At 42.9% G+C, this 25,743-nt stretch overlaps 1 protein-coding gene across 2 annotated transcripts in view; it reads right to left on the bottom strand.

The window, feature by feature from the left end:
- Window positions 1–25,743, bottom strand: part of LOC123368410 — a 239,342-nt gene that overhangs the window by 211,144 nt on the left and 2,455 nt on the right. For both annotated transcript variants that reach the window (XM_045013182.1, XM_045013190.1), the window contains exon 2: window positions 12,983–13,051. In XM_045013182.1, the coding sequence (XP_044869117.1) occupies window positions 12,983–13,051 (69 nt within the window). The remainder of the gene's footprint in view (window positions 1–12,982; window positions 13,052–25,743) is intronic.

The following is a 25,743-nucleotide window of genomic DNA, read 5'->3' as shown; positions in this document are numbered from 1 at the left end:
TCAGCATTTTTGAAAATCCCACCCTATACAAATTTGACTAAATCCCCTGGGACATGTTTACACTGCATAATAAACCCAAGACTATGGGACTCACGTCTGCAGACCTGTTTTTCCAAGCTCACACTTGAGTGTCTACACTGCATTGCTGTGTGATCTTCATACTTGTGCTGATGCGTCCATACTGCACTATGCAAACCCAAGTCAGACCTTGTTGGTGCTTGGGGTGTATTCCAGGGTTCTTCTGCCCTTGCTAGCTGGAACTGCTCTAGGCCTTGATTCATGGTGTATTATGACAGAACTTGGCTTTTCATCCTGAGGCCCATCAACATATCCAGTGTAACCATTTTGGGATCTGCACATTCCCTGTGACTGGAGCCAGCAATATGGACTTAAGACCAGTGGAAGATCTTCTGCTCATGTTTTCACTCCTATTTTGGGAATCGGGCAGGACATCTGTCAGATGCTGGTGGACATGCAGGCAACTGCATTTGTCCTATCAAAGGCACCCCTCAGAGAGGGGTACTAACATGGCAGCTGATGCTGCTCATGCCTGTTGTTATAACCATAGATTCCTCATATGTAGGCCAGTCACAAGCAGAGACTGGTGGGATCACATTGTCACATGGACCTGGGATGACCAGCAGGGGCTCCAGAACTTCCACGTGAAGGAGCTGTGTGATCAGCCTGCCTTAACCCTCCAGTGTCAGGACACACATAAGGGAGACCATACTGTTCCAGAAACAGGTGGCTATTGCCATCTGGAAGCTGGCTATCCCAGACTGCTACTAGTCAATGGCTAACCAGGTTGGTGTTGACAAGTCAGCTGCAGGGCTTGTGGTGGTGGAGGTTTGAGAGGTGACCAGGACTGTGATTTATCCAAAGGTGCTGGCCATAAACAATGTTCCTGAAGTAATTGCTGGCTTTATGAGAATGGGGTTTCCAAACTGCGCTGGGGCTATTGATGAGACGCTCATGCTCACAGACTGCCCTACAAAAGGAACACGAGTACATAAATCACAAAGGGCACTACTCCATCGTTATGCAGGCTCTGGTCAACCACAGATGCAGATTCATGGACACTAACATAGGGTGTACTGGCAGAATGCATGACGCCAGGGTTTTACTGAGATCAGGACTCTACCTTCATGAACAAGGTTGGACATTATTCCCACCAAATATTGTTATAAATGGAGTCACTGTCCTCACTGTTATTCTAGTGGACCCCACAAACCCTTTTGCCATGGCTTATGAAACTGTACTCTGATCACAGAGGGCTTGAACAAAAAAAAGAAGGATCAACTACATGTTCAGAAGCTGTAGGACGGTGATGGTATGTGCACTGGGCAGACTGAAATCTCGGCCTTCAAAACCATTTGGATGCCATCTGCATTTTTGTGGCCTGCTGTGCACTGCACAACGTCTGTGAGGACAAAAGTGAGCCATTTTCCTAGAAGTGGACTCAAGACACGGATGGATTGCTGGACCAGAAAGTGCACCAATAATTTACCAGGGCAGGATTCACACATGCAACAGAAGTCAGGGATGCTGTGTGCGTCCTCATAATGGGACTTCACAATGCAATGGAGGGAGAGAATGACATAGTATTTGTAATTATGCCGTTGTATCAAGTGGGAAGTATGGGCATAGAAGGACCAGGAGACACAGGCCTAGGGGATTGTGGGATAGCATTGGCAGGCTCTCTGGACACAAGCATGGTTACCCCAGGCTTGAGCAGTAGCCGCCACACTGTGAAATGAGTGGGCTTGGACCCATGCCACAGTGGAACTCAGCCCTAAGTGAGTTCACAGGCCTGAGTCCTGAGAGGATTCTGACTTGAGTCAGAAGGCTGTGTGTGTGAACGGTAGTGGTGTTTGGGCTTAAAACATAGCCCTGGTCTACACTAAGTGGGGGGTCGACCTAAGATACGCAACTTCAGCTATGCAAATGGTGTAGCTGAAGTTGGCATATCTTAGATCGACTTACCTGGCCCTGAGGACGGTGGCGAGTCGACCGCTGCCACTCCCCTGTCGAATCCGCTTTCGCCTCTCATGAGCTGGAGTTCCAGAGTCAATGGGGAGCACATTCGGGGATTGATTTATCCATGTCTAGATGAGATGCGATAAATCGATCCCCAATAGATCGATCTCTACTCGCTGATCAGGTGGGTAGTGAAGACCTGCCCTGAGTCTCAGCCAGAGGTTAATATGCAGTGCAGACATACCCTATGAGGTAATTTAAAAATCTGAGCCCAAAGGAACAAGTAACACACTGGGGCTAATTTAGGCACTTGTGTAAATCCAGAGTAGCTCCATTGACTTCAGAGTTACTTCAGATTTCAGTTGAGCACCAACAATGCAGTTAGTATTCATCTCCTATGAAAGCCAGCCCCTAGATGTCTAAAGTAAACCTAAAATTTGAGGAATTCAAAATTAGAGGTCACTTTTGAAAATTTGCGCCTAACTTTCCAGTCTTCCTGGTTGTGAGGAAAACCCCAACAATGTAAACTGAACTAAATGGTGGTCCAAAACCAAAAGTAATGCAAACTTTCCACACTGATCTTAATGAGGTGGCTAATTTTAAAGGCTAATTGCATGTTCTTAAATATCAACATTGTTAGCCTTTTTTCCCTGGTGGTAATCACACTAGAAACATTAAACTAATATAGCCTGTCACATTTTGATATTCCATATGTTAGTAAGGACAATCTCATCTGCAAATAGCTAAATATTATGTTACTTGTGTATCTGAGGCATTTCCTACAAGTCTTAAAGGAAATGTAAAAGTGATGTCAATGGTGTAATTAGACAAATATTAGATTTCTGATGCAGCTTTTCAGAATGTGAGGGTTTATGTATAAAACTTGGTCCAGCAACAGTAAAGGCACTTAATAAGCCAATAAATATCTTAGAATATATTAGCTAGGGATATTCAAAGTTACAGTTATAGAATTAGATTTAATAAGTTACCTAGATTGTAAACTCTTTGGGGCATTTCTGCGTTTGTACAGCACCTAGAACACTGGGGTCTTGGTCCATGGTTGGGGCTCCTTGGTGCTACCACATTGAAAATCAGTAATAATATCTCATAATGAAATACAGAAGTTAGGCCACAGAGAGCAGAAACAGGTTCCAGGCCTGTTCCTCTAAAATCAGTAGCAACTTCAATAGAGTAGGAGAGGTCTCCAGATTAATGAGTATTGCAAGTAATGCAAAGATTTTTAATTAAAAGTCCACATAAATTCTGACAAAATGCCTTGCAGATTTCTACAGACTGTGCAAACAACAAGGAAAGAAAAGTTTAGGTTAATTTTATTTATTCATTAGGTTTGCTTCCTCCATTTCATTAGACTTCAGCAGTAGAAACTTCAAGCACCATAAAGCTTGGGGGTGGAAGAGTGGGTCAAGGAACGGCAGAATATGTCCACCAGTTTCAAATTACCTCCAGTGTTATCTGTGCTCCCCAGTGTATATACAGGAAAATCTCAAACAGCTAAAAATGGGCACTTTGATAGAAAAAGGCTGGGTCTGAATCTTGGGTAGTAGTTTACATCGACGCAAAATGAGCGTCAAACACTAACACATCAGACAGGTGATGTTTTACACCCATGTTGCACTCACATTGCACTGGTGCAAATAATTATATTAAGGAAAAGGTAACAAAGAGTCAGGCCCTTTAACTGCAACCACCTATGTATGCATTGGGCTTTTCATGTCCAAGACAAGACTTTCCATTGTGAAGTTACAGCCTAAATTGAGACAACACAACCAATAACAGACCACGAGCAGCTGTAGGGCCAGACTTGACATGCCGCACAACCTAAAGTCACAGAGGGATGCCCACCGGGCAAACTTGTATAGGGCAAACTTGCATAGGGCACAAGGGTTTTGTGTATGCTTGCTACTTCCCAATATACCACCTTGGTCCTAAGTGCTAGAGTTCCAAGCCAAACCTCTCACTCTATGCATCTTAGACCCACAGCCTTCAGGCCTGGCCCAGTGTTTGGAGCTTCCCAGAGCTGCAAGGCCAACCCAAAACCCAACCAAAACCAAGCAAGACAAATGGGGATTCTGGGCCAGGAGATACATAAGAGGGAAAGTGTATCAATAGCCTCTTTCTTCCCTAGCTTCCAGTTTCCTCAACCCATTCCTAACCTGGGCTGGGATTTCTCTCTCACCCCCAACCTCCATGGACTGTTCTCATTGAGATTCCTTCAAGGCCCCTGTTCCCTGACTCTGCTCCTCCCCACCTCGGCTATGGCCTAGTAGAGCTTCCTCTGCAGTCCCTCTTACCATTGCTATGATACTCCAAGTGGAACAGCCTCTCTGCCTCCAGGAGACAACTCCTGTCCCAAGCGAGGATTCCTCCAAGGCCCGCCTCCTGCCCAAAGGCACATCTTCTTCTCTACCCTCTTTGGGTTTTCTGTCCCAAGCAAACATTCCTCTGGGCCCACCTACCTAGGGTCTGTTCCTGTTCCTCCTCCCCCCAAGTTGCTTCATGCTGCCCCGATGAGGCACCACCTCCACCATTACCCTCTTCCTTGCTGCTACCTGCCCCTAAATGCCCTTTTCACTCAGCCATCTTCCCATCCAGCCTGCTCATCTCTGCATTCCCAGTCCTCTCAGCCTACCCCCATCAAGCCTCCACCATCCTCCTATCCCACACCCATCTGTGAGTAATGGGAAAATTTACAGATGAAGTTTTTGCTAATTGTATATGTTTATAATGTATGAATGATGGAATGATCTCTTAGGAGGGGCCGCAAGCTAAGCAAGTCCTCATGGGGCCCTTGCTGTTCTTGAATCGATCCTGGTGGATACCAGGTTATGGAAATAGAGACAAGGGCTGGCTGGAAAACAAGAATTCAGTTTTGCAAAAAAAAAAATTGAGGTTTTGACATTTGTTTTCATTCTGCATCAAAATGAAACTAGACCTTCCAAATTTTTCCACAACAAAGCCCAGAGACAGATCCACCTAAAAATAGCCAATAGCCAGGGCACTCACCTAGGATGTCCCAATCAGGCAGAGCAGTGACTTGAACCCAGGCTTCCCTAACCACTAGCCATTCTCAGGTGGGTCAGTCTCTCTCTCTCTTCCCCTCACCCCTTTATCCCCCAAAAATTCTATCTTGGACCTGAGAAATCCTCCCAACTAAAGGTTTGTTGGAATGTTTCCTCAGAAGCTTCCAATTTCTACAAATTGGCATTTTCCAATGAAAAAAATGTTTTGCTGAAAAATTCCCAACCATCCCTCCTGGGGACTGCCTGCTTGGGTGTGAACCACATTGCTATTAACTCCAAGCATTCACTCCAATTAGAGAGTATGTTTTGTAATTCTGAAAACAGCACGCCACAGCAGATAGCATTTCTTCTCTCTAACCTTAGTTGAACCGTGATGCAGCACAATGCTAGGAGCAGGGTTTGTTAGCTCCCTCTGCTGGATGGCCAGCTCTACAGCTGCGGAGCCAACATACTGTAGGCTCATGTCTGAACAACAGGGAATGTTTGTTATTTTTAAAGTCTCTATGGAAGAGTGCAAATTATTTTTTACAAGAGATATTTAGTATCCACTGGCAGAGTGAGAACACCCTTCGATGGAGAAGTCACTACAAAGAAATGCCCACTGGCTCTCAGTCATACTTTCTGGGCCATATGACCTCCTTTGACTCAAAGACATGGATGAGGAAAAATTAATCACAAAAACTCTGAATTTAAACGCACATGGTGAGACTCGTCTTCATGCAAAGAGAAGGAGTCAGCACCAGTTGACAGGGGGCAAGGCCTCTCCCTCAGACAGAACCACAAAGAAGTCCAGGCCCCAAGGCAGCCATGCTCAGTGAAAGCCCCTCTGCGTTAGTATCCAGGCTCTGACTCTGCACAGACAACACTGCCAGCTCAGTGGCAATGCTGCCATGGAGTTTCCCTACTCTAATGGTACTCTGTGAGGTCTCCTGGGGGCTCAGAGAGTGCAAAGTGACAGTTAATGCTGCCATTGCCCATTCTTTCTGTATAACATCTCTATGATAAGTAAGGTTAAGAGTTTGCCACAGAAAGAAAGAAAGAAAGAAAGAAAGAAAGAAAGAAAGAAAGAAAGAAAGAAAGAAAGAAAGAAAGAAAGAAAGAAAGATCTCCAGTCAGTCCCAAAACTCCACTACATAGTTTGCACTGAACGCCTTCCACAGACTCTGGCGAATGGTGAGAGCGTGCCACAGGAGCTCCATTTACCCCTTTATGCACATACATCTCATTCGGCCAGGATTTACTGAGTTGGCTCCCCAGCAGAGAACATCATGTGGGAGCATCTAGGGCTTTAGTTGACCACCATGTACTGCCCATGTCAGACCCTGGATTCCAAAGCTTTAAAAAAAAAATGTAGCATCCTCTGCAGGGGAGCATCTTCCTGAGCTTCTAACTATGGAGGCAGGATCAGTCCCAGAAGGGAGTTTTGTTTTCAGACTTACTGTGTGAGTTCCAGTATTTCCAATTTCAAGGGTCACAATTCCAAAATTTGAATTCCAAATTTGTGAGATTTAAAGGATAAATCGTCATTTTTGGCCTGTTTGGTTTTGATCTCCTCCTGATTTTGTTTGACAATTACAAGTCAAAAATTGACTCAAATTAATACAAAATGTGCACCCAAATCTACAGGCCCCAACTCCCCTGTGCATCATCTTCCTGCTCTCCTCCAAACTGCCCATAGCCCCTCCCTGCTCCCCACTGACATATTCCTGCATCCCCCCATTACCCCAGCATGATTCTGTAGCCCTGCTTTCCACAGCCCCCAACTCCCAATCCCTGACAAGCACCAGCAGCCACCGTATCTCCAACCTACAGGAGAGGTTCTTCTCCTGGGCTACTACTTCCTTTAACCCCTTCTTCCTGGACTAACACTGCTGAACAGGCATTGCTATTCTGCACCTGCTCAAAGTGCACAGGGGCACCCCAATACAGCAGGCAGCTATTAAGTCTGCCAGCAGCACAAGTGGCAGAGTGGCCTCTAGTGGCCATAAGAGAATCTTCAGGCAGCTCAAGCAAAATTCCTTAACAGTTGCATTCTTTCGCAAGATGGCAAGCACCGCACAAATTTGGCCCACAATCAGAACGCTCACAAGATCATGTAGCTGTAGCCCACGAAAGCTTATGCTCAAATAAATTTGTTAGTCTCTAAGGTGCCACGAGTACTCCTGTTCTTTTCACAAGATCATGGGCACTGATGACATCCGAGTTCTGTTCAGGTGAATCCAATCTGCAGCATTCAAAGAACTCATTTCCTTTTAAAGATAATTTTGCAGCAGGTGCTATTCAAATTAAAAAGTTTAACTAAGCTAGAAAGTCAATTTGTTGCTTCTGTAGGCTATGCGCACTGCACATACTAAGGGCTCCTTGCATCCCTCCATTCTAGGGTGACCAGACAGCAAGTGTGAAAAATCGGGATAGGGGGTGGGGGTTAATAGGAGCCTATATAAGAAAAAGACCCAAAAATCAGGACTGCCCCCATAAGATCAGAACATTTGGTCACCCTACTCCATTCTCTCCCTCCCCCCAGTTCCCTATTTGCCACCCTCTCTTCCCCTCCTATTTCAGGGACTCCCTGTAACCACGCCTCCTCCCTTACACCAGAAGCTATATGTGTGCCCCATTGCCCCCTTCCTCAGGTCCTCATTTTTCCCCCCATTTGCCAGGGATTCTATGTGGCCCCCATGCCCCTTTATCCCATCCAACATTGTTATTTCTTTTCGCAAGTCATTCATGGTGTGAACATTTTTTAACTCTGTTGGGAGGATGGGCAGACCAGAGAGATGGAAGGTGTTAATGGCTGCCATCAACTGTGTCTTTGATCTCTCAACAATTACAGAGGAGGCTGAAGTTGCTGGATCTACTAACCAGATGCATGAGGCTTTGTGTGTCCCCCATTCCATCTCTGTATTTTCCAATTTTCACAAAAATCAGCAGGATTTCACCCACTGAGGCCGAGAACATACCCTAAAATTCTGGGATTGATAGGATGCAACATTCAAAAATTACCATATTACAGACAAGCAGAGAAATGCCATTGAGCTGAGTATAGGACTCGCTTCTCCCAGCCAACAAAGAACGTTACTTGGTTCTAGTTACTTTAAGCGGGGATCAGATGGTGGGGAGTTAAATCATGGGGATGGGTTTGCAGCCCTTACATATACAACTGTCATTAACTTTATGCAAACCTAAGGGCTGTAGGATCACATCTGTTGACATCGGTGTTGCATGCAGTACCTCTGCAGGATAGAAGGGAAAAGGAGGAGAACAAGCAAATGTGTCCTCTAATAGCAAAGCAACTTTTAGGAAGAGAAGCTATAGTAGGGCAGGAAGTGAACTCAGTGTTGAATTCTTTGATTATATTTATTATAGAGGAAAGAAAGATGAGCCACTGGCAGAAAAGTAGTATGTATCCCTCCCAGAAGTTGATAATATAAGGGATAAAACCACTTGCCCCTTTGTCTTCCCCACCACCTTGCAGTGGATTTGTTTGGTAAAAGCACATATACCTTGAACATTTCTGTATCCTTCCATTGATAAATCCTATTCTTTCTTTAGACTCCCACTCAGACTATCTATTGTTACAGCAGTGCCCACTGGCCAACCACTAATAGGGCCCCATTGTGCTAGGCACTGTACAAACATAGAAGAAGATGCTCATGCCCCAGAGAGCTTATTACCAAAATGGACAAGACAGATGCAGGGTAAGGGAAGGGGTATAACACACACAGAGTGAACAATACAATGACAGCAAATGTCATGTTAGTTCAGTGATTTTTTTATTTGTGTTTAAATCCTTTCAGTGGGGTGATGTTAGGAGGGGTTAGCTTGATGGAAAGACAAAGGAAGGCACAAAAGTAACAAGAGGCTAAAGGCCATGAGGGAGGGAACAAACAGCCAATCAACACAGGAGAGACAATGTTCAGAGTGAAAACTGCCAAAAGCAGTCTGGTGACATCATCTGCATCCTCAGGTGCCTGTTTGAACTGCTTTCTGTATCTGCCCTGCCTACTTCCTGCTTTGGAGGAGAGGGTGAGGGGAGAAGGGGGCCACATGGGTTTGAGTGACCCCAAAGGGTGTGTGCCCTGCACAGTTCTGGATCATCCCAGGGCCGCCCGGGTGGGGGCGGGGGGCAAGTGGGGCAATTTACCCCAGGCCCCGGGCCCTGCAGGGGCCCCCACAAGAGTTTTTCAGGGCCCCTGAAGCGGGGTCCTTCACTTGCTCCAGGGGCCCTGGAAAACTCTCACGGGGCCCAGGGCCCGGATCTTCTTCTGCTCTGGGTCTTCGGTGGCGGGACCCGCTGCCAAAGTGCCAGGTCTTTGGCGGTAATTCAGCAGCGGGGGGTCTCGCCACAGGTCTTCAGGGGACTTCGGCGGCGGGTCCCAGAGTGGAAGGACCTCCCGCCGCTGAATTACGGCCGAAGCGGGGGCCCCCCGCCGCCAAAGATCCCTGGTGCCCTGAATCCTCTGGGCGGCCCTGGATCATCCAGGGCTGCAGCAGGGGAGGGGTGTGTGTGGCCCAGTTCTCTTCCCCTTTACTCACCTCCCCCTTACACACACAGTACCTGCCTGAACTGCTTTCTGCAGCTACTCTGATACATTCACATCATACTAGTGACTGTGGGAAGTAAACATTTAAGATGTGACCTAAATTATTATTACTGGAATGGACATATTATGAATCACACACAGCCACCAGCAAGATTTACCTGAACAAAATAAAAGAAGGGAGGAAACAAACAAAAGTTGGAACTTTCTACCTAGTTCATGTAGAACTTGAATACGTGGTCTGGCTGCAGGTGTGCAGAGACCACTTCCTATCATGCTGCCCAATACGGTCTCATTGTTTCTTTGTACTCCCTCATCCATCTGTATCTATCTGTTGTCTCTTGTCTTAGATTGTAAACTCTTTAGGGCAGGGCCCACCTTTTTGTTCTGTATTTGTACAGAGCCTTGCACAATGGAATTTTAGTCAATGGTTAGGGCTCCAAGGTGCTACCACCATACAAATAACTTAGTAATAATAATATAAATGATAAATAATGTAACATATCAGATGCCACAAACTTAGGCTCTATTTCTTTATTAATGTGTATTTGTGATAGTGGATCAGAAGTAATTTATTTCAGTTATAGCGCTTAATGTTGTCTTTGACACAGACAGTCTGGAACAATTTTAAACATAACTAGCCAAATTCAAGTTAATGGTGCTCATCACCAGAATGGAAAACAACCCCAAGAACAAAACAATCCACTTAGCATATTTAGAAACACTCAGGGACAGATTCTCGTTTAGCCTAATGTTTCTTTACACCACTTTATTAGTGTAAAGGGACCTTTAAGTAGGCAGAAATTATATTGACACCTTTACATCCCTTTAAGGCCCTTTCATACTGCCAGAGTGGTGGCAGAATAAGGTCCAATGTCTCTCTAGATGTACAGTAGCTATCTATATCTAGAAAGAGAAAGTGAGAGATATGAAGCATGTAAATTCCTGCTAGGATACAGATACAGCCAGGAAACATGGAGAGATTTCTGCAGATCCTTTAGCGCAGGTAACTATAGGACCAGCAAAAGGCAATGTATCCTAATACTGGTTCCTCAGTTCCCTGCAGGATTTCACACACTTCATATCCCTCACGACAGGCCCTACAAGCAGGCAACATAGATGGTGCTGTTCTAGAGAGTCATTTTCTCTCTGAGCAGTAATCTAAACCAGTAACCTACAATGCTAGACTTTCAGGGTCATTGTGTCCCTATGACGTCCTCCCACAGTAGTGCCAGTGGAACTAGCTCAGCTACTTGTGCTGCAAAGGTTTGATACCTTACCGTGGTCATCACAGAAGCCTCAGAGTTTTCTCAAAAATAAGCCAGACACTTAACATAAACGTAAACAGAGTATTTTGAAAGAAACAATCGGGGGGATGGGGGAGGGTCGGTTCCCTGGCAAAAATCTACCAAGCATCATAGGTAATCAAGTCAGGGAGAAAATAAAATTCAAATGATTGTTTTGTAATCTTCACACTAAAGGAACCTGTTTGTAGATGACCTTCCAGATGGATGTAATGAGTCTAAGATAAAGTAAGTTGCCAGGTCTATTTATTCCGCACAAAGAGACTTTGGGGGCTAAATTTCTATCATCAGTTATAACCCCTTACGCCCAAGGTTGCACAGAAAATAAATGAGGGCAGAGCATAGCCCTTTGGCTTGAACTTTAAGAACCATGTGGTCATCACTGAAGGTTACTGTCCTTACCACACACACTAAATAGGGAGAAAATTAGTACAATTAGAACTGTTAAAATGTAAATTACAAAAATAGCTGAAAACCATTTTTCCTCAGTTCCTACTTGTATAAACAAAGCCCTAACAAGCTACAATCAGAGAGGCCTGCAATGGATCCATGGCAACGAAAAGCACTGGCCTATGGCTACCATCTTCATAGGCATACTTACATTAATTTACTAGATGTACGTGTACACATTTCAGAAAAATCAGTTGGCTCAAGCTTAATTCACTGAAAAGGGGGATCATTAGCAAATGAAAGAAAAAGCAGGTCAGCAATTTCCTTGATGAACTCAGCTATTTATTTTTATTTGAAAGAGAAAGATGAAATTATTCTTGTAATGTTTGTGCTTTGTAGCTCTACTGAAGAGCAAATTACACCTATACTGCTGATTTTGATTCTTAGCAAGCAGATGAATAATAAAATCAATATCACAATATCTATACAGTCCTAAAATACTCTGTATATAGACATTTGAATAGTGCATTAAATGGTAAAGGTGATAACACTGAGGAAGTTTACACAGAGCGAGCACTCCAAGGTTTTATTTGTTCGGGGGTGGGTGGATTTGTATTGTTTTATAATCCTTTTTGGGAGGGTGGGGGTGTATTTAAGGGATTGGAAGTTTGAGAGCTATCCAATAATGTGACCAATAGCAGCTCAAAATCTGATCAGAATATAAATGCCCCATAACACAGCAAGAAATAAAACAAGCACAAAAACTAACAAAAAAAATCCAAGACAGTTGTAGCATGAGTTTCAGGTATGCTGGTGTGGTATTGATGTTGCAGTAATACTGTTCAGCTAATAAGGAGTTAAAGAGTTAGATCAGGGGTAAGCAACCTATGGCACATGTGCCAAAGGCGGCACACGAGCTGATTTTCAGTGGCAATCACACTGCCCAGGTCCTGGCCACCGGTCCGGGGGGCTCTGCATTTTAATTTAATTTTAAATGAAGCTTCTTAAACATTTTTAAAACCTTGTTTACTTTACATACAACAACAGTTTAGTTATATATTATAGACTTATAGAAAGAGACCTTCTAAAAATGTTAAAATGTATTACTGGCACGCAAAACCTTAAATTAGAGTGAATAAATGAAGACTCGGCACAGCACTTCTGAAAGGTTGCTGACCCCTGAGTTAGCTAGTATGGGTAAGGGGGAGAAGTTAAGATTATGTTTCCTGTCAAATATTTTCTTGTTGCAGTTTGATAGGTCCAGCTAGTCTAGTAACAAGACACATTATTATAATGAATCCCTGCAATACCTAGGCTGAGTTCTGTCTGTCTACAACATCCATCACCTGGTAACCGACACTTGTCTTTCCAGTTGCTGACACTTATTTACTTGGATGGTGTTAATGCTGTTGAGTTATGTACCTAGGTATTTTTGACATGTCCATTGCTGTGGTTTCTGAGCTATATCTTTGACTGTGTCTCACTGATTCCAGAATTAATACACACATCATTTTGTTCAATGCAAGGAGAGGAAATAGCTCAAGCAGAGGATATTTTCTGAGTCAGATACTGAGCCATTGTCAGTGGGCCTGTGCAAGGCCCCTTCCATACAGAGCACTTGAAGACAAAGCATCGCTGCAGGAGTGGAGAATTGGTGTGGGTGGAGCAGCCATGCACAGGATACAAAACAACAATTAATGCAATACAGTGGTACCGAGATAGTACTTACAGCAGGATGGTAAATGCCTCTATCCCACAAAGTTGCACCACTCACAAAGGTTGTGTAGTTAGGGACCATCTGTAAGTATAAAAATAAGTAGTTCTATTTACTATAATCTAGTTTCTCGGGTTAAAACACACCATTTCTAAGATCAATGTCTAAAAATGTCAATACCATGGTAGGTCTAAAGTGACTTTCACAACATTGCTCTAAATAGCAGATCAGACTGAAAAATATAAAATTTAACTGTTGAGTTAATTATTTGCCTTTTATGGGGTTGTTTTACTGCAGCTGGATGGTCTCTCTTCTCCATTTTTCTCCAGCCCATTTTCTTTAGGAAGTTTCTGGACTGTGTAGTTGTGACTCACTAGCAAACAGCTTCTGGAAATGCTTAACTGGTATCTTATTACAAATTAAACCATTTGGCTAGACATGACCCTCTTGCCTAGGGCCTCTCTTCTCTGAGCAGGATGTGAAGACAGACATATTTTCCCCAGCATGTCCTGGGTGACATTCTTAACATGACCAAAGCAATAGGAAATAAATAATATTCAGTATCTGCGTCCTTGTCCCAATATTGTTCATATGCTTTGTTAAAGTAGCATTCTAATACTAACTGGAGAAATTTCCCTCTCTATTCTTGGCTCTGGGATCCAGCCTCTGTGCTTTCTACAACCAGATAAAACTTTCAGCATGAAAGATATTATAACAATCTGCCTTGTGCCCCAGTTCAGCAGTCAATCCCTATTCAGCACAGCATTAAGTATGTGCTTAACTTCAGGCACATGCTTAAGTGCTTTGAGATTCCATCCTACAAAGTGCTAACCATTCTGGCTCCAATCCAGCAAACCATTAATATTAAGCACATCAGCAGTGTCATTGAAGTCATCAGCAGTGTCATTGAAGCAGTGTCATTGAAGTCATGCTTAAAATTAAGCACTGACTTAAGTGTTTTGCTGGAGATCAAAGGCTAGTTGAATAGGGATGGACTTAAACACATACCTAAGTGTTTTGCTGAACTGGGGCATGTGATCTTGATTACTACCAACTGTACTGGCCAGCATTAACTAGAAACCCTTATGCCCTCTGTAAAGAATAAAGGTAGCTGAATATTTTTCACTAAGTATTAAACGAATTTTGCTATTTTGCACTTGAATAACTTCTAACAATATTTCTGTCTGTACTATTTCATCTCACAACTTATTTGATAAGAACATTATAATCAGGAAATTAAATTTTTCAACATTTTTTTAAAATAGTCTACCCATTCTAGCAAACAATGGCAGTCAAAGCAGTAACTCACAATATTCCTTTCCCAAACAGTTTACCATTTGTAATTAGGGTAAACCTGTACCTCTAAATTTTAATTAGCAATGATGAATAATTACTGAGTAGCCTCCTGGACCATTCTGTATGTAGTCCCACAGGGACCATGTTTACCACCTTTATTATTCAGATGATCTCCTGCATGGAGAACTTGAGGATGCTCCAAGGCCCTAGGGCCAACGAAGCCTCAGATTTGAGGACTTGAAAACTTTCAACATCCATGTCGCAAACTCTGCATCAGGAAGATGCAGCTAGCAACATGCTACACTGGAAGGCAGTGCTGCCCCAGGGAGTAAAAGAGGCAAGAGAGGTGGTTGTGAGAGAGGAAAGCAAAGAGAGTGAAGGAGAAAGCACAGCAAGCCTCAAGCACTAGGAGTGCACCAGCTTCACTTTCTGGCACCATGCTTTTTTGCCTGCATTATCTGTGGTAAGGACTGTTGCTTGAGAGTTGGACTTTTCAGCCACTCGTGATGCTGTGGCACAACATATAATAACCGAACTGCTTTGGCCCCTGCAGCGTTTTCTTTTGAGGCAGACAGTTGTCACTCATTTGTTCAATGTGCATCTGAAGCCACTCAAAGATCCAATAAGGTGACACAGCGAGGTATTACAAGTAGAGCTGAGTGAATTATTTGATTTTGCAGTTCAGTGGCTGAAAAATGGAGGAAAACTCAGTTTGTTTCAAATTGAGACTGCAATTTTATTTATCTTGCTGAAACAAAACAAAAATATCATCTTGTTACATTTGGAGGGGAGGTTACCCTTTAAAAAAAACTAGCTAAATTTCTAAACAAAACACTGTTTCAAAATGAAATCAAAACATTTCCTTTCAAAAATGCAAAAAGAACTATTTTGACTTTTTCAACTTTTTTCACTTTTTTATTCAGCCCAAAACTATTTGCTAAATTCAGCCCAAATTTGGGGATAGTTTTGTTTGCCCTGAAACTTCATTTTTCAGCAAATTTACAATTTGACCAAAAAATTTCATCCAACTCTAATCACAAGTGTGCTGATGAAACACATGATTGTCAATATAGCCATTTATGGATGTGCTCTTTCCTGAACCTAGGAAAAACAGCAGTTTCAGCTCAAGCTCCAGTAGGATTTCTAGGCTTTGATGTGACCATGGAAGAAGCCCACAGTGAACTAAGACAAGCCAGTTATTTACAAAAGAGAAAATATGAAATATACTTATAGCCTAGCTATAATTTTCCAAATTGCCAGGTCATTTTGTCTGAAAGAAGCTTACATGTACTTCAAAAGGCAGAAGATACTATGCAAGGTCGCTTACTTTTAAAGAACCTGTGTAAGCTGTGGGGGCAGTCTCCATCAAGGAAAAATGAGTAATTTGAACACATAATAAGAGCTACGTTTTCAAAGTGCACACATAACTAAGCCTTCCAAATTTGCAGGTAAAACCATATGCATGTACAAATACAAATGTTGTGTGACCAAGGGAAACATTTTCAAAAGCGTTTAAGTGACACGGAAGCCTAAGTCAGATTTTCAGAAGTGAATAAGACCCATGTCTCCACTAGCACTTACGTCGGTAAAACTCTGAAAAAACCCCACCCCTGAGTGACATACGTTTTGATGGCATAGGCTACCACTGCTCGTTGGTCTAGTTTTATGATGTCGACGGGAGAGCTTTCTCCCATCAGAATAACGCAGCTACACCAGCGCTCTTACAGCGGCACATCTGTATCAGTACAGCTGTGCCACTATAAGCTTGTATGTGTAGACATGGCCTTAAACACATAAAAACCCATGTCCTATTGACTTTCGCACCTTTAGCTTCCCAAGTCAATTAGTTGCTTTTAAAATGTTACCTCAAGCCTTGATTTTTGAATGTCAGTGAGGGAGGCCATTTGAACATCTGACATGAAATATGATTTATATCTAAAAAAAAGTGCCAGATATCTTTAACTGATCAATGTAGGATGGATACATATAATTTATATTTCACTTTCCAAACTCCTGTGCATATATATATATATATGCATGTGTCATAGATAGACACACTATATACATACACACACACACACAATCATAGAAGTGTAGGATGGGAAGGGATCTTGAGAGGTCATCTAGTCCAGTCCCCTGTACTCAGGGCAGGACTACATAATAACTAGACCATGCCTGATAGGTGTTAGTCCAACCTGTTCTTTAAATCCTTCAAAGACGGAGAGTCCACAACCTCCCTAGCAACGTTCCTTCTATTTTTTTACATCCATGTGCGGAATGAATTTTGTTGTGTGCACCAATATGGAGATGATGTGTGACCGGGTGGGGCTGAGGGGTTCGGAGTGTGGGAGGGGGCTCAGGCCTGGGGCAGAGGGTTGGGTGTGGGGGGGCCTGGGGGTGAGGGGTCTGGAGTGGGACTGGGATGAGGGGTTTGGGGTGTGAGAGGGGGCTCAGGCCTGGGGCAGAGGGTTGGGGTGGAGGGGGTGAGAGCTCTGGCTGGGGGTGTGGGCTCTGGAGTGGGCCTGGGGATGAGGGGTTTGGGGTGCAGGCTGCCCCATGGCTGTGGCAGGGAGAGAGGACTCCTCCTATCCCTCTCTCACCGCAGCAGCCCGGAGCCAGGGGAGAGCGTCTCTCCCCGCTGGGGCAGCTCTGGGGCCAGGGCCAGGGGAGAGGTGCCTCTCCCTGCCTGTGCAGCCCTTGATAGCCTGCTGCAGGGCCACTCAGCTTAGAGCGAACTTAGCTCCCTAGGTAATTTGGCCCCATGCTTAACTTACTCTGACAGTTAGGAAGTTTTTCCTAAGGTCCAGCCTAAATCTCCTTTGTTGCAATTTAAGCCCATTACTTCTTGTCCTAGTCTCAGAGATTAAGGAGAACAATTTTTCACCCTCTTTCTTGTAACAGCCTTTTATGTACTTAAAAACTGTTATGTCCCCGCTCAGTCTTCTCTTCTCCAAACTAAACAGACCCAATTTTTTCAATCTTTCCTCAGAGTTCATTTTCTAGACCTCAGAGCCGGCACTAGGGATAAGCAAACTAAGCAATTGCTTAGGGCCCCAAGCAGCTCAACGGGGCCTCTTATTCATTATTAGAATGTGTTGGGGGGGGAATATTCCCGCTTAGGGCCCCCAATAGGCTAGCAACAGCACTGCTAGACCTTTAATCATTTTTGTTGCTCTTCTTTCGACTTTCTCCATTTTGTCCACATCCTTCTGGAAATGTGGCACCCAGAACTGGACACAATATTCCAGTTGAGGTCTAATCAGCGTAGAGTAGAGCAGAAGAATTACTTCTCATGTATTGCTTACAATACTCCTGCTAATACATCCCAAAATGATGTTTGCTTTTTTTTGCAACTGTGTTACACTGTTGACTCATATTTAGCCTGTGATCCACTATGACCCCAGATCCCTTTCCGCAGTACTCCTTCCTAGGCAGCCATTTCCCATTTTGTATGTGTGCAACTGATTGTTCCTTCCTAAGTGGAGTACTTTGCATTTGTCCTTATTGAATTTCATCCTATTTACTTCAGACCATTTCTCCAGTTTGTCCAGATGATTTTGAATTTTAATCCTATCCTTCAACCCCTCCTCACTTGGTATCATCCGCAAACTTTATAAATGTACTCTCTATGCCATTATCTAAATCTTTGATGAAGATACTGAACAGAACAGAACCCAGGACCAATCCCTGTGAGACCCCACTAGATATGCCCTTCCAGCTTGACTGAGAACCACTGGAAATTACTCTCTGGGAATGGTTTTACAACCAGTTATCCACACACACCCCTTATAATAGCTCTATCTAGATTGTATTTCCCTTGTTTGTTTATGAAAATGTCATGCAAGACAGTATCAAAAGCCTTACTAAAGTCAAGATATAACCACGTCTACTGCTTCCCCCCATCCACAAGGCTTGTTACCCTGTCAAAGAAAACTGTCAGGTTGGTTTGACATGATTTGTTCTTGACAAATTCATGCTGACTGTTACTTATCACCTTATTATCTTCTAGGTGTTTGCAAATTGATTGTTTGATTATTTGCTCCATTAGCTTTCCAGGTACTGACGTTAAACTGGTCTGTAATTCCCCGGGTTGTCCTTATTCCTCTTTTTATAGATTGGCACTATATTTGCCCTTTTCCAGTCCTCTGGAATCTCTCCCCTCTTCCATGAGTTTTCAAAGATAATTGCTAATGGCTCAGATATCTCCTGTCAGCTCCTTCAGTATTTTAACATGTATTTCATCAGGCCTTGCTGACTTGAAGACATCTAACTTGTGACAATAATTTTCTTCTTTCCCAGCCTCAGATCCTACCTCATTTTCACTGGCTTTCACTATGTTAGACATCCAATCACCAGGGCCGGCTCCAGGCACCAGCTCAGCAAGCAGGTGCTTGGGGCGGCCCAGGGGATGGGGTGGCACATCGAGCTCTTTGGCGGTGGGTCCCTCGGTCCCTCTCGGAGGGAAAGACCTGTCGCTGAATTGCCGCCGAAGAAGAAAGCAGCGCAGTGGAGCTGCCGCCGATCACGATCGCAGCTTTTTTTTTTTCCTCCACCACTTGGGGCGGCAAAAACCCTGGAGCCGGCCCTGCCAATCATTACCAACCTTCTTGGTGAAAACCTTAATGAAGAAGTCATTAAGCACCTCTGCCATTTCCACATTTTCTGTTTTTGCTTCCCCCCACCATTGAGTAATGGGCCTACCCAGTCCTTGGTCTTCCTCTTGCTTCTAATGTATTTGTAAAATGTTTTCTTGTTACCCTTTATATTTCTAGCTAGTTTGATCTCATTTTGTGCCTTGATCTTTCTAATTTTGTCCCTACATACTTGTGTTATTTCTTTATATTCATCCTTTGCAATTTGACCAAGTTTCCACTTTTTGTAGGAGTGTGTGTGTGCAGGGCCAGTGCTACCATTAAGGCGAACTAGGTGGTTGCCTAGGGCGCCGAGAGTAGGGGGCGCCAAAAAGCGGTGCCCCCAATTTTTTTTTTTTACAACGGTTCCTCTCCGAGCGCACGGTCGCTGATCTACTTCTCCCACCTCCCAGGCTTGGGAGGAGAATTAGAGTGGGGGTGGCGTGCTCGAGGAGGATGCAGAGCAGAGGTGAGCTGGGGTGGGGAGGTGCTGCACGGCTCCCCGGGGGTGGGAGCTGTCGCGGGGGGGGGCGCCTCAGGGCGGGGGGGGAGCTGCCACAGGGCTGGGGGGGGCAAGGTGGAAGTTTCGCCTAGGACGCGAAACTTCCTTGCCCCAGCTATATGTGTGTGTGTGTGTGTGTGTGTGTTTTTCAGATCATTGAAGATCTCCTGGTTAAGCCAGCACAGTTTCTTGCCATACTTCCTATTTTTTATGTGCAGTGGGATAGTTTGCTCTTGTGTCCTTAATAATGTCTCCTTCAAAAACTGCCAACTCACTCGAACTGTTTTTCCCCTTACACATGCTTTGCATGGGATTTTACCTACCAACTCCCTGAGTTTGCTAAAAAGTCTGACTTCTTGAAATCCATGATCTTTATTGTGATTTCCCCCTCTCCTATCATTCATTAGAATCAGGAATGCTATCATTTCACGATCACTTTCACCCAAGCTGCCTTCCACTTTCAAATTCTCAACCAGTTCCTCTCTGTTGTCAGAGATGGTACCGGTATGGTGCTCTGCTCTCTCCAATGTTGATATCACTCGGCTGTGTGCGTGTGTTCCCTCTGTGTGCTGCCTCAGCTCTGCGCAGATAGCTGACACAGCAGACCCGACGAGAACCCCCAATAACCACAGAGTCCAGTAAGATGCAAAGTCACGTCGACTAGGTTTATTGCGACCTCGGACACAATGGCAGTTCCCTGTAGGTTTCTTAGCCTAATTCAGGGCATACTACGAGAAAGTGCCTCTTGGCAATGGACTCAGCTCAGTCAGTGGCGGGACTTTCCACTGCCCCCTAGGCTGGACAAAGACACCGCCCCAGGGATGCATTCTTATACACAGATACAAACAAGTTACACATCACACCTGACGTATTGAGGGGCCACCTTTCTACGTAGCAAGGTACAACCCCTCTACGTATTTAGGTGCCGCCTTCTATCTTGTACATGTTGGTTCGATCAAAACAACTCTATCCATCATTTTACCCTTTTGTCCCTGTCATTGGGATGGGTCGGCCTGTCCTTTTATTATCTATGGAATGTTTCAGTATAGTGTGTTCTAATGCTGTGTTTATACTTTGGTATGCTAGGTGAATATGTGTTTATGCAGCATCAGCCCTTTTCTTGCCAACATCTGTGAACTGAGCCGGCCTACAGCTCACAGCCTCACTTTGCTTTTTAGCTAAGTCTTGTTCATTACTTCAGTTCAGGCCTCAGGCCTCATACTGGGCCTTTATCAGGGCCTGCACTTACTACACTCTCTATTTGTTAAAATCAAATCTAGAACAGCTGCTCCCCTAGTGGTTTTCTCCACCTTCTGAACTAAAAAATGGTCTCCAATACATTCCAAGAACTTGTTGGATAATCTGTGCCTTGCTGTATTACTTTCCCAACAGATGTCTGGGTAGCTGAAGTCCCCCATCACCACCACGTACTGTGCTTTGGATGATTTTGTTAGTTGTTTAAAAAAAGCCTCATCCACCTCTTCTTCCTGATTAGGTGGTCTGTAGTAGACCCCTACCATGACATCACCTTAGTTTTTTTTACCCCTTTTATCCTTATCCAGAGACTTTCAACAAGTCTGCCTCCTATTTCCACCTCCACCTCAGTCCAAGCGTGTACAACTTTGATATACAAGGCTTACACATGCACATGTATGTATGATGCATGCTTGGAAAGTAGTCATGTAAATTATGCCTACCAAGCTCCTGTAAGTCAAAATACAAAATTTGAAAAACAGTACATAATATTACACACATAAGAATTACTTCACCCATCAGGAAAATGCAGCCACCTTTGCAGTGGAATGCAGCAACCATGAAAATATCACTAACATAACCTCACTATAGTGTTAGAGACAGGAAGTTAAGATGCATTATCCTATGGCAGAAGCAAGGGAATTTGGGTAGGCAGAATGTAATTTGATCAGGATCCCAAGGCAAATTCTTTTACCTATTACTGTGATAAGTATATTGGGGTCTTTACATGATAAAAAATGGTCAAGACCTCAGTTTTACGTCTAGTCCCAGACTGGTCCTTCCCACAGAACACAATTTTGAAAGCCTCCTGCCTTTCCCATGCTTTCAAAACAGAACTGCATTTCTTGTGTCTCAAATGACATCAGACTAGGCTTCCTGCTGGGAAGTGTCAATAAATGCCAGCTTTCAATGCTATGTACACCACAGCATCAGGGGATATGCAGATATTAAAACAGTGACATTTTTTCCCCAAAGTTGCTTTGTAAATTCATAGGGGCAGATGCTCAGCTGATGTAAATTGTCACAGCTTCGTTGACAGAGCTGTGACAATTTACACCAGCTGAAGATCTACATCATGGTGTGTATATTCGCACACATATACTCATTTATTTATAAACTATATATAGAAATAGAAAATATTATTGGTATGTACATATTAGGTAACGTACAGCTAATCACTTCATTTACCTTTAGTGTCTCCTGCTCCTTGTCCCTCAGCAGTTACAGTGACAGTATATATAGTTTTTAATGTTTATGTTGCCATACTTCCACAAAGGGAACTGTTGTCCTACATATCTGAAACTCCCATATGTACCAACAGGATCGGCAGAAGCCTATCAAAGAAAATAATCTTCTCTTCTCCAAATTTCTAATGATTGTTCAGAAGCAACATGTAGTGCTTTCTGTTGCTCGTACCAAAATAAAGTAGCTTTAAATGTATGAAACCAAGTATGAGTAGCCACCGTATATGTTAAACATAAACTAATAACAAATTGGCTGCCACAAATTAATATGTATCCAATGTTTATTAATATGTATCCAATGCTCCTTTTAAAGTCAAAGCACCTGCCGTGCAGCAGAGAAGCAGTTATAGGGTTTTCACAAAGGTTTGATCTCAAAATGTTTTAGTCAGACTAAGAGACAGGTAAGATTTCTTTATAAATAAAAGAGTATTGTAATTAACACGAAAAAACACACTTGAAAGTACCAAGTAGCTCAGATATTCATTGGTAGCCATTAACCTGATTCTCTAATGAATATGACATTAGGAATTCATTAACAATCATTTGTGTTTATGTGGAACAGTGGCTGTATAATGAAGGTTGATAAATGAATGCAAATGAAACAAGGGAGTTTGGGACAATTAACTTGTTTGGCAGTAATTATATACTGAAAGCGAAATCAAGTACATTTGGAAAGGTAGAGCCACAAACTACATGTACATAGATATAAAGGAACAGAAAAGCTTTATGTCTTTTAAAATACCTTATAAGAAAGAGACAGCCTAAGTATGATATTAATGGCAAACAGAGTCCATTTCTAGCAGAAAGAAATAGGACTGCAGCCTGCATGTTAATAAAGAACAAAGTTAACAAAAAGCAAAACAACTTAGCTAATAAAAACCCCCTCACAGTTAACAATAAAGTGCAAACAGGTGGTGTACTACAGGGTTAATGTTTTTGTTTCTTTAAGAAAGACCAACAAGTGCTCACATACTTGAATGTACACTAATAAATGAAACCACCTTGCAAACTGGATGCAAGAGATGAGTGAATGTTGAAGCTTGTTTTACCATTACCAGGGTGCATTCCCTCTAATGAGTTGGGAACATGATCTCTCCAATAGGTTTTTGATCACTTTATTTCTGCTCACTGTGGCCCCAATCCTGCCAACAGATGCAGTAATATATGAAATCTCACCTCTGGACAGAGAGCTATTAACTGCACTGGAACTCTGCATAGATTCAGGTGTCTGCCCCAGTGTATTTGTTTGCAGGATCAGGAAAGGATCTATATTTATGTTAATGATCAGAGGTGAGTGAATAATTAATAGCAAAGAAGATGAAACTTTTGCTTGAGTGGCAACAAACCGGCTTGGGGACACATATCTGAAAGGAATCTATTTATTCCTTAGTCCCCATGCCATGCCCCATCACACATGATGATGCAGTGTCATTTCACCACATGGCATCACCGCACTTAACCATATATAGAGACTGAATTCAGTGACCTCCCTCCTATTTTAATCCACTTTGACCATTAGTTCCAGTGCCTATGGGCTGGGTAACATGGTTCTTCCTCTGCCCTAGGTGGGGAAGGACTGCCAGCTGAGCCAGTCTTTCTGCTACCACTGGTATTGTAGAGCTTACAAGTATGACAGAGTAACGCTTGCCAGCAAGGTCCATTCCTGCAACCTTAGAGCCTCTTCACCCACAGCAGCATCCAGAAACAGATGCTGGTTGCCCCTCAATCACAAGTTCACTCCCTATGTAAGACCTCTGACCCATCTACCTTGTGCCAATGATAGTGATCTGGCTGGTTCAAATCCTTACCCAGGCATTGCAGGGGTGGGAAAGAACCCTACCCCTGGTGCCTTGGACATAGGGATATACCAAAGTGCAGTATGTAGGTGGTTTAAATTTTCTCTGCCTTAAACACACACACACTTCAAATCAGGAGACCTTTCAATAAGGTTTACTATTTCAAAAACATCCAATAAACAAGATGGGCAGAATTTAGCTCCTTCGAAACTAATCTCATTCTTCAGTCTGAATCAAAAATGTTTTGTTTCTGAGAATCAATAACAGCCTATGTCAGGAGTCTAATATTGTGCCAGTGATTCCGTTTCTAAATATTTAGATTTAGAAAAAGTCAAGCATAAGCAAACTCGAGGCCTGAAAGAGATAATCTATATCCAGGTATTTAAAATTAATCAACAATCCAAATAAATACAGTGTACCATAACAAGGAATTTAATATTTTCTCTTGTCTACAAAATAAATTAGCATAGCATAGGAAAACTAAATAAATCATGTCTATTTTCAATTATTCTTGTACAATAAATAAAGTTTTGTATTGGATGGTTAACATCAAAGTTACTGCTAGTCACAAATCCTATGCATAACCAAAATCATGTACTACAGTTCCATTTAGACTATATCAAATTACCTCCAAAAAAAAGTATGATTAGCCTAACTTGAGATTTATAAAAATCTGTCTTAAATTGTTTGAGTGTAGTTCTAGTCCATAGTTTTGATACTTCTACATTATGAGAGAACCCTGTGGAATGTTAGGGAGGAACCAGTACATCTAAAGGAAATCACAAATACTGAACTAACATATGCTAACTTTTCTTCTGGGAACAAAAGGAGCATCTTTGTTTTCCCCTCACCAGCAAACACCAAGCAATCAAAGAAAAACCTTTTCAGCAACAAACGTTAGCAGGGAAATTCAGTTGTATTTAATTAAGTTCTTCGGAAAGAAACTGCACGCTGTGGCACTGAAGAGGTTATCAGAGGTCAGATGCCTGCACTGACTTTGTGACCTCCAAAAGGCAAAATAAAAGGTAGTGGCATCCCTGCTGGTAAGATGGGCTTCCACGTTTGTTTCTCTCCCTTTCTGCTTTAATCTAATAGCAATCAGCACAATATGGCTGCTTTTCTTTTAACAATAGGATGGGCAGAAGTTAGATTTACAACACCACAAGGGGTAAGATAGGAAACAAGTGCAGTTCACTATGACTCTTGATCTACAATAGGAGTGTCACTTTGATACACATAAATAACACGCAAATCTACTTAAGATTCATTGTTGTCAAAACTAGACAGATGTGCACTTCTTAAAATTTTGTATTACCTTCTGGAACTTCTCACATATGCAACTTATGTTAGATAAAATAGTTCTCTCTAAAATTAAAGATAATCACATTTATAAATTAGGGCTGTGCAAAGAATGTTTTGTCAGTATTTCTTTGATCATTTATAGCGGAGCTGTTATGACAATATTTGCATGTGCATATCAAAATATATAAAAAAACAGTCAGTACAGTAAATAGAACTGAAAGGTATTCTAAAAGAACCCTGGCAATATCATTCTCAGTATCCCCTTACTCAGAGAAAACTCACATTGTAGGCAGTGGGGCTACACAAGTACGGTGACCAGATAGCAAGTGTGAAAAATTGGAACAGTTGTTTTTTTTCAGGGGAGGGGGATAGTTGTCTGTATAAGACAAAACCTGTAATGGTCACCCTATACACAAATGAGTAAGGGGAGCAGGATTTAGCCCAAAGTATCTAATGAAAAAGTTGTATAATTGCACAGATTAATAAGGCTGCATGATTTCTGAACAGCTATTCTTATACTGATGCCCTAATAATGAACACATTAATACTATTGAGACAAAAATTCAGTCTCCCTTTTTAGTAACCTGAAGTTAAAACTGATCTGGTTATCCTCTAAGGGCTTGGCTACACTTACAAATTTGCAGTGCTGCAGCAGGGTGTGAAAACACACCCTCTCCAGCGCTGCAAATTGCGGCGCTGCAAAGCGCCAGTGTGGTCAAAGCCCCAGCGCTCCTCCACAGGGAGGTGGAGT

The sequence above is a fragment of the Mauremys mutica genome, chromosome 1 (genome assembly GCF_020497125.1).
Source record: "Mauremys mutica isolate MM-2020 ecotype Southern chromosome 1, ASM2049712v1, whole genome shotgun sequence".
NCBI lineage: Eukaryota > Metazoa > Chordata > Testudines > Geoemydidae > Mauremys > Mauremys mutica.
This window is presented reverse-complemented; position numbering and strand designations above follow the sequence as displayed.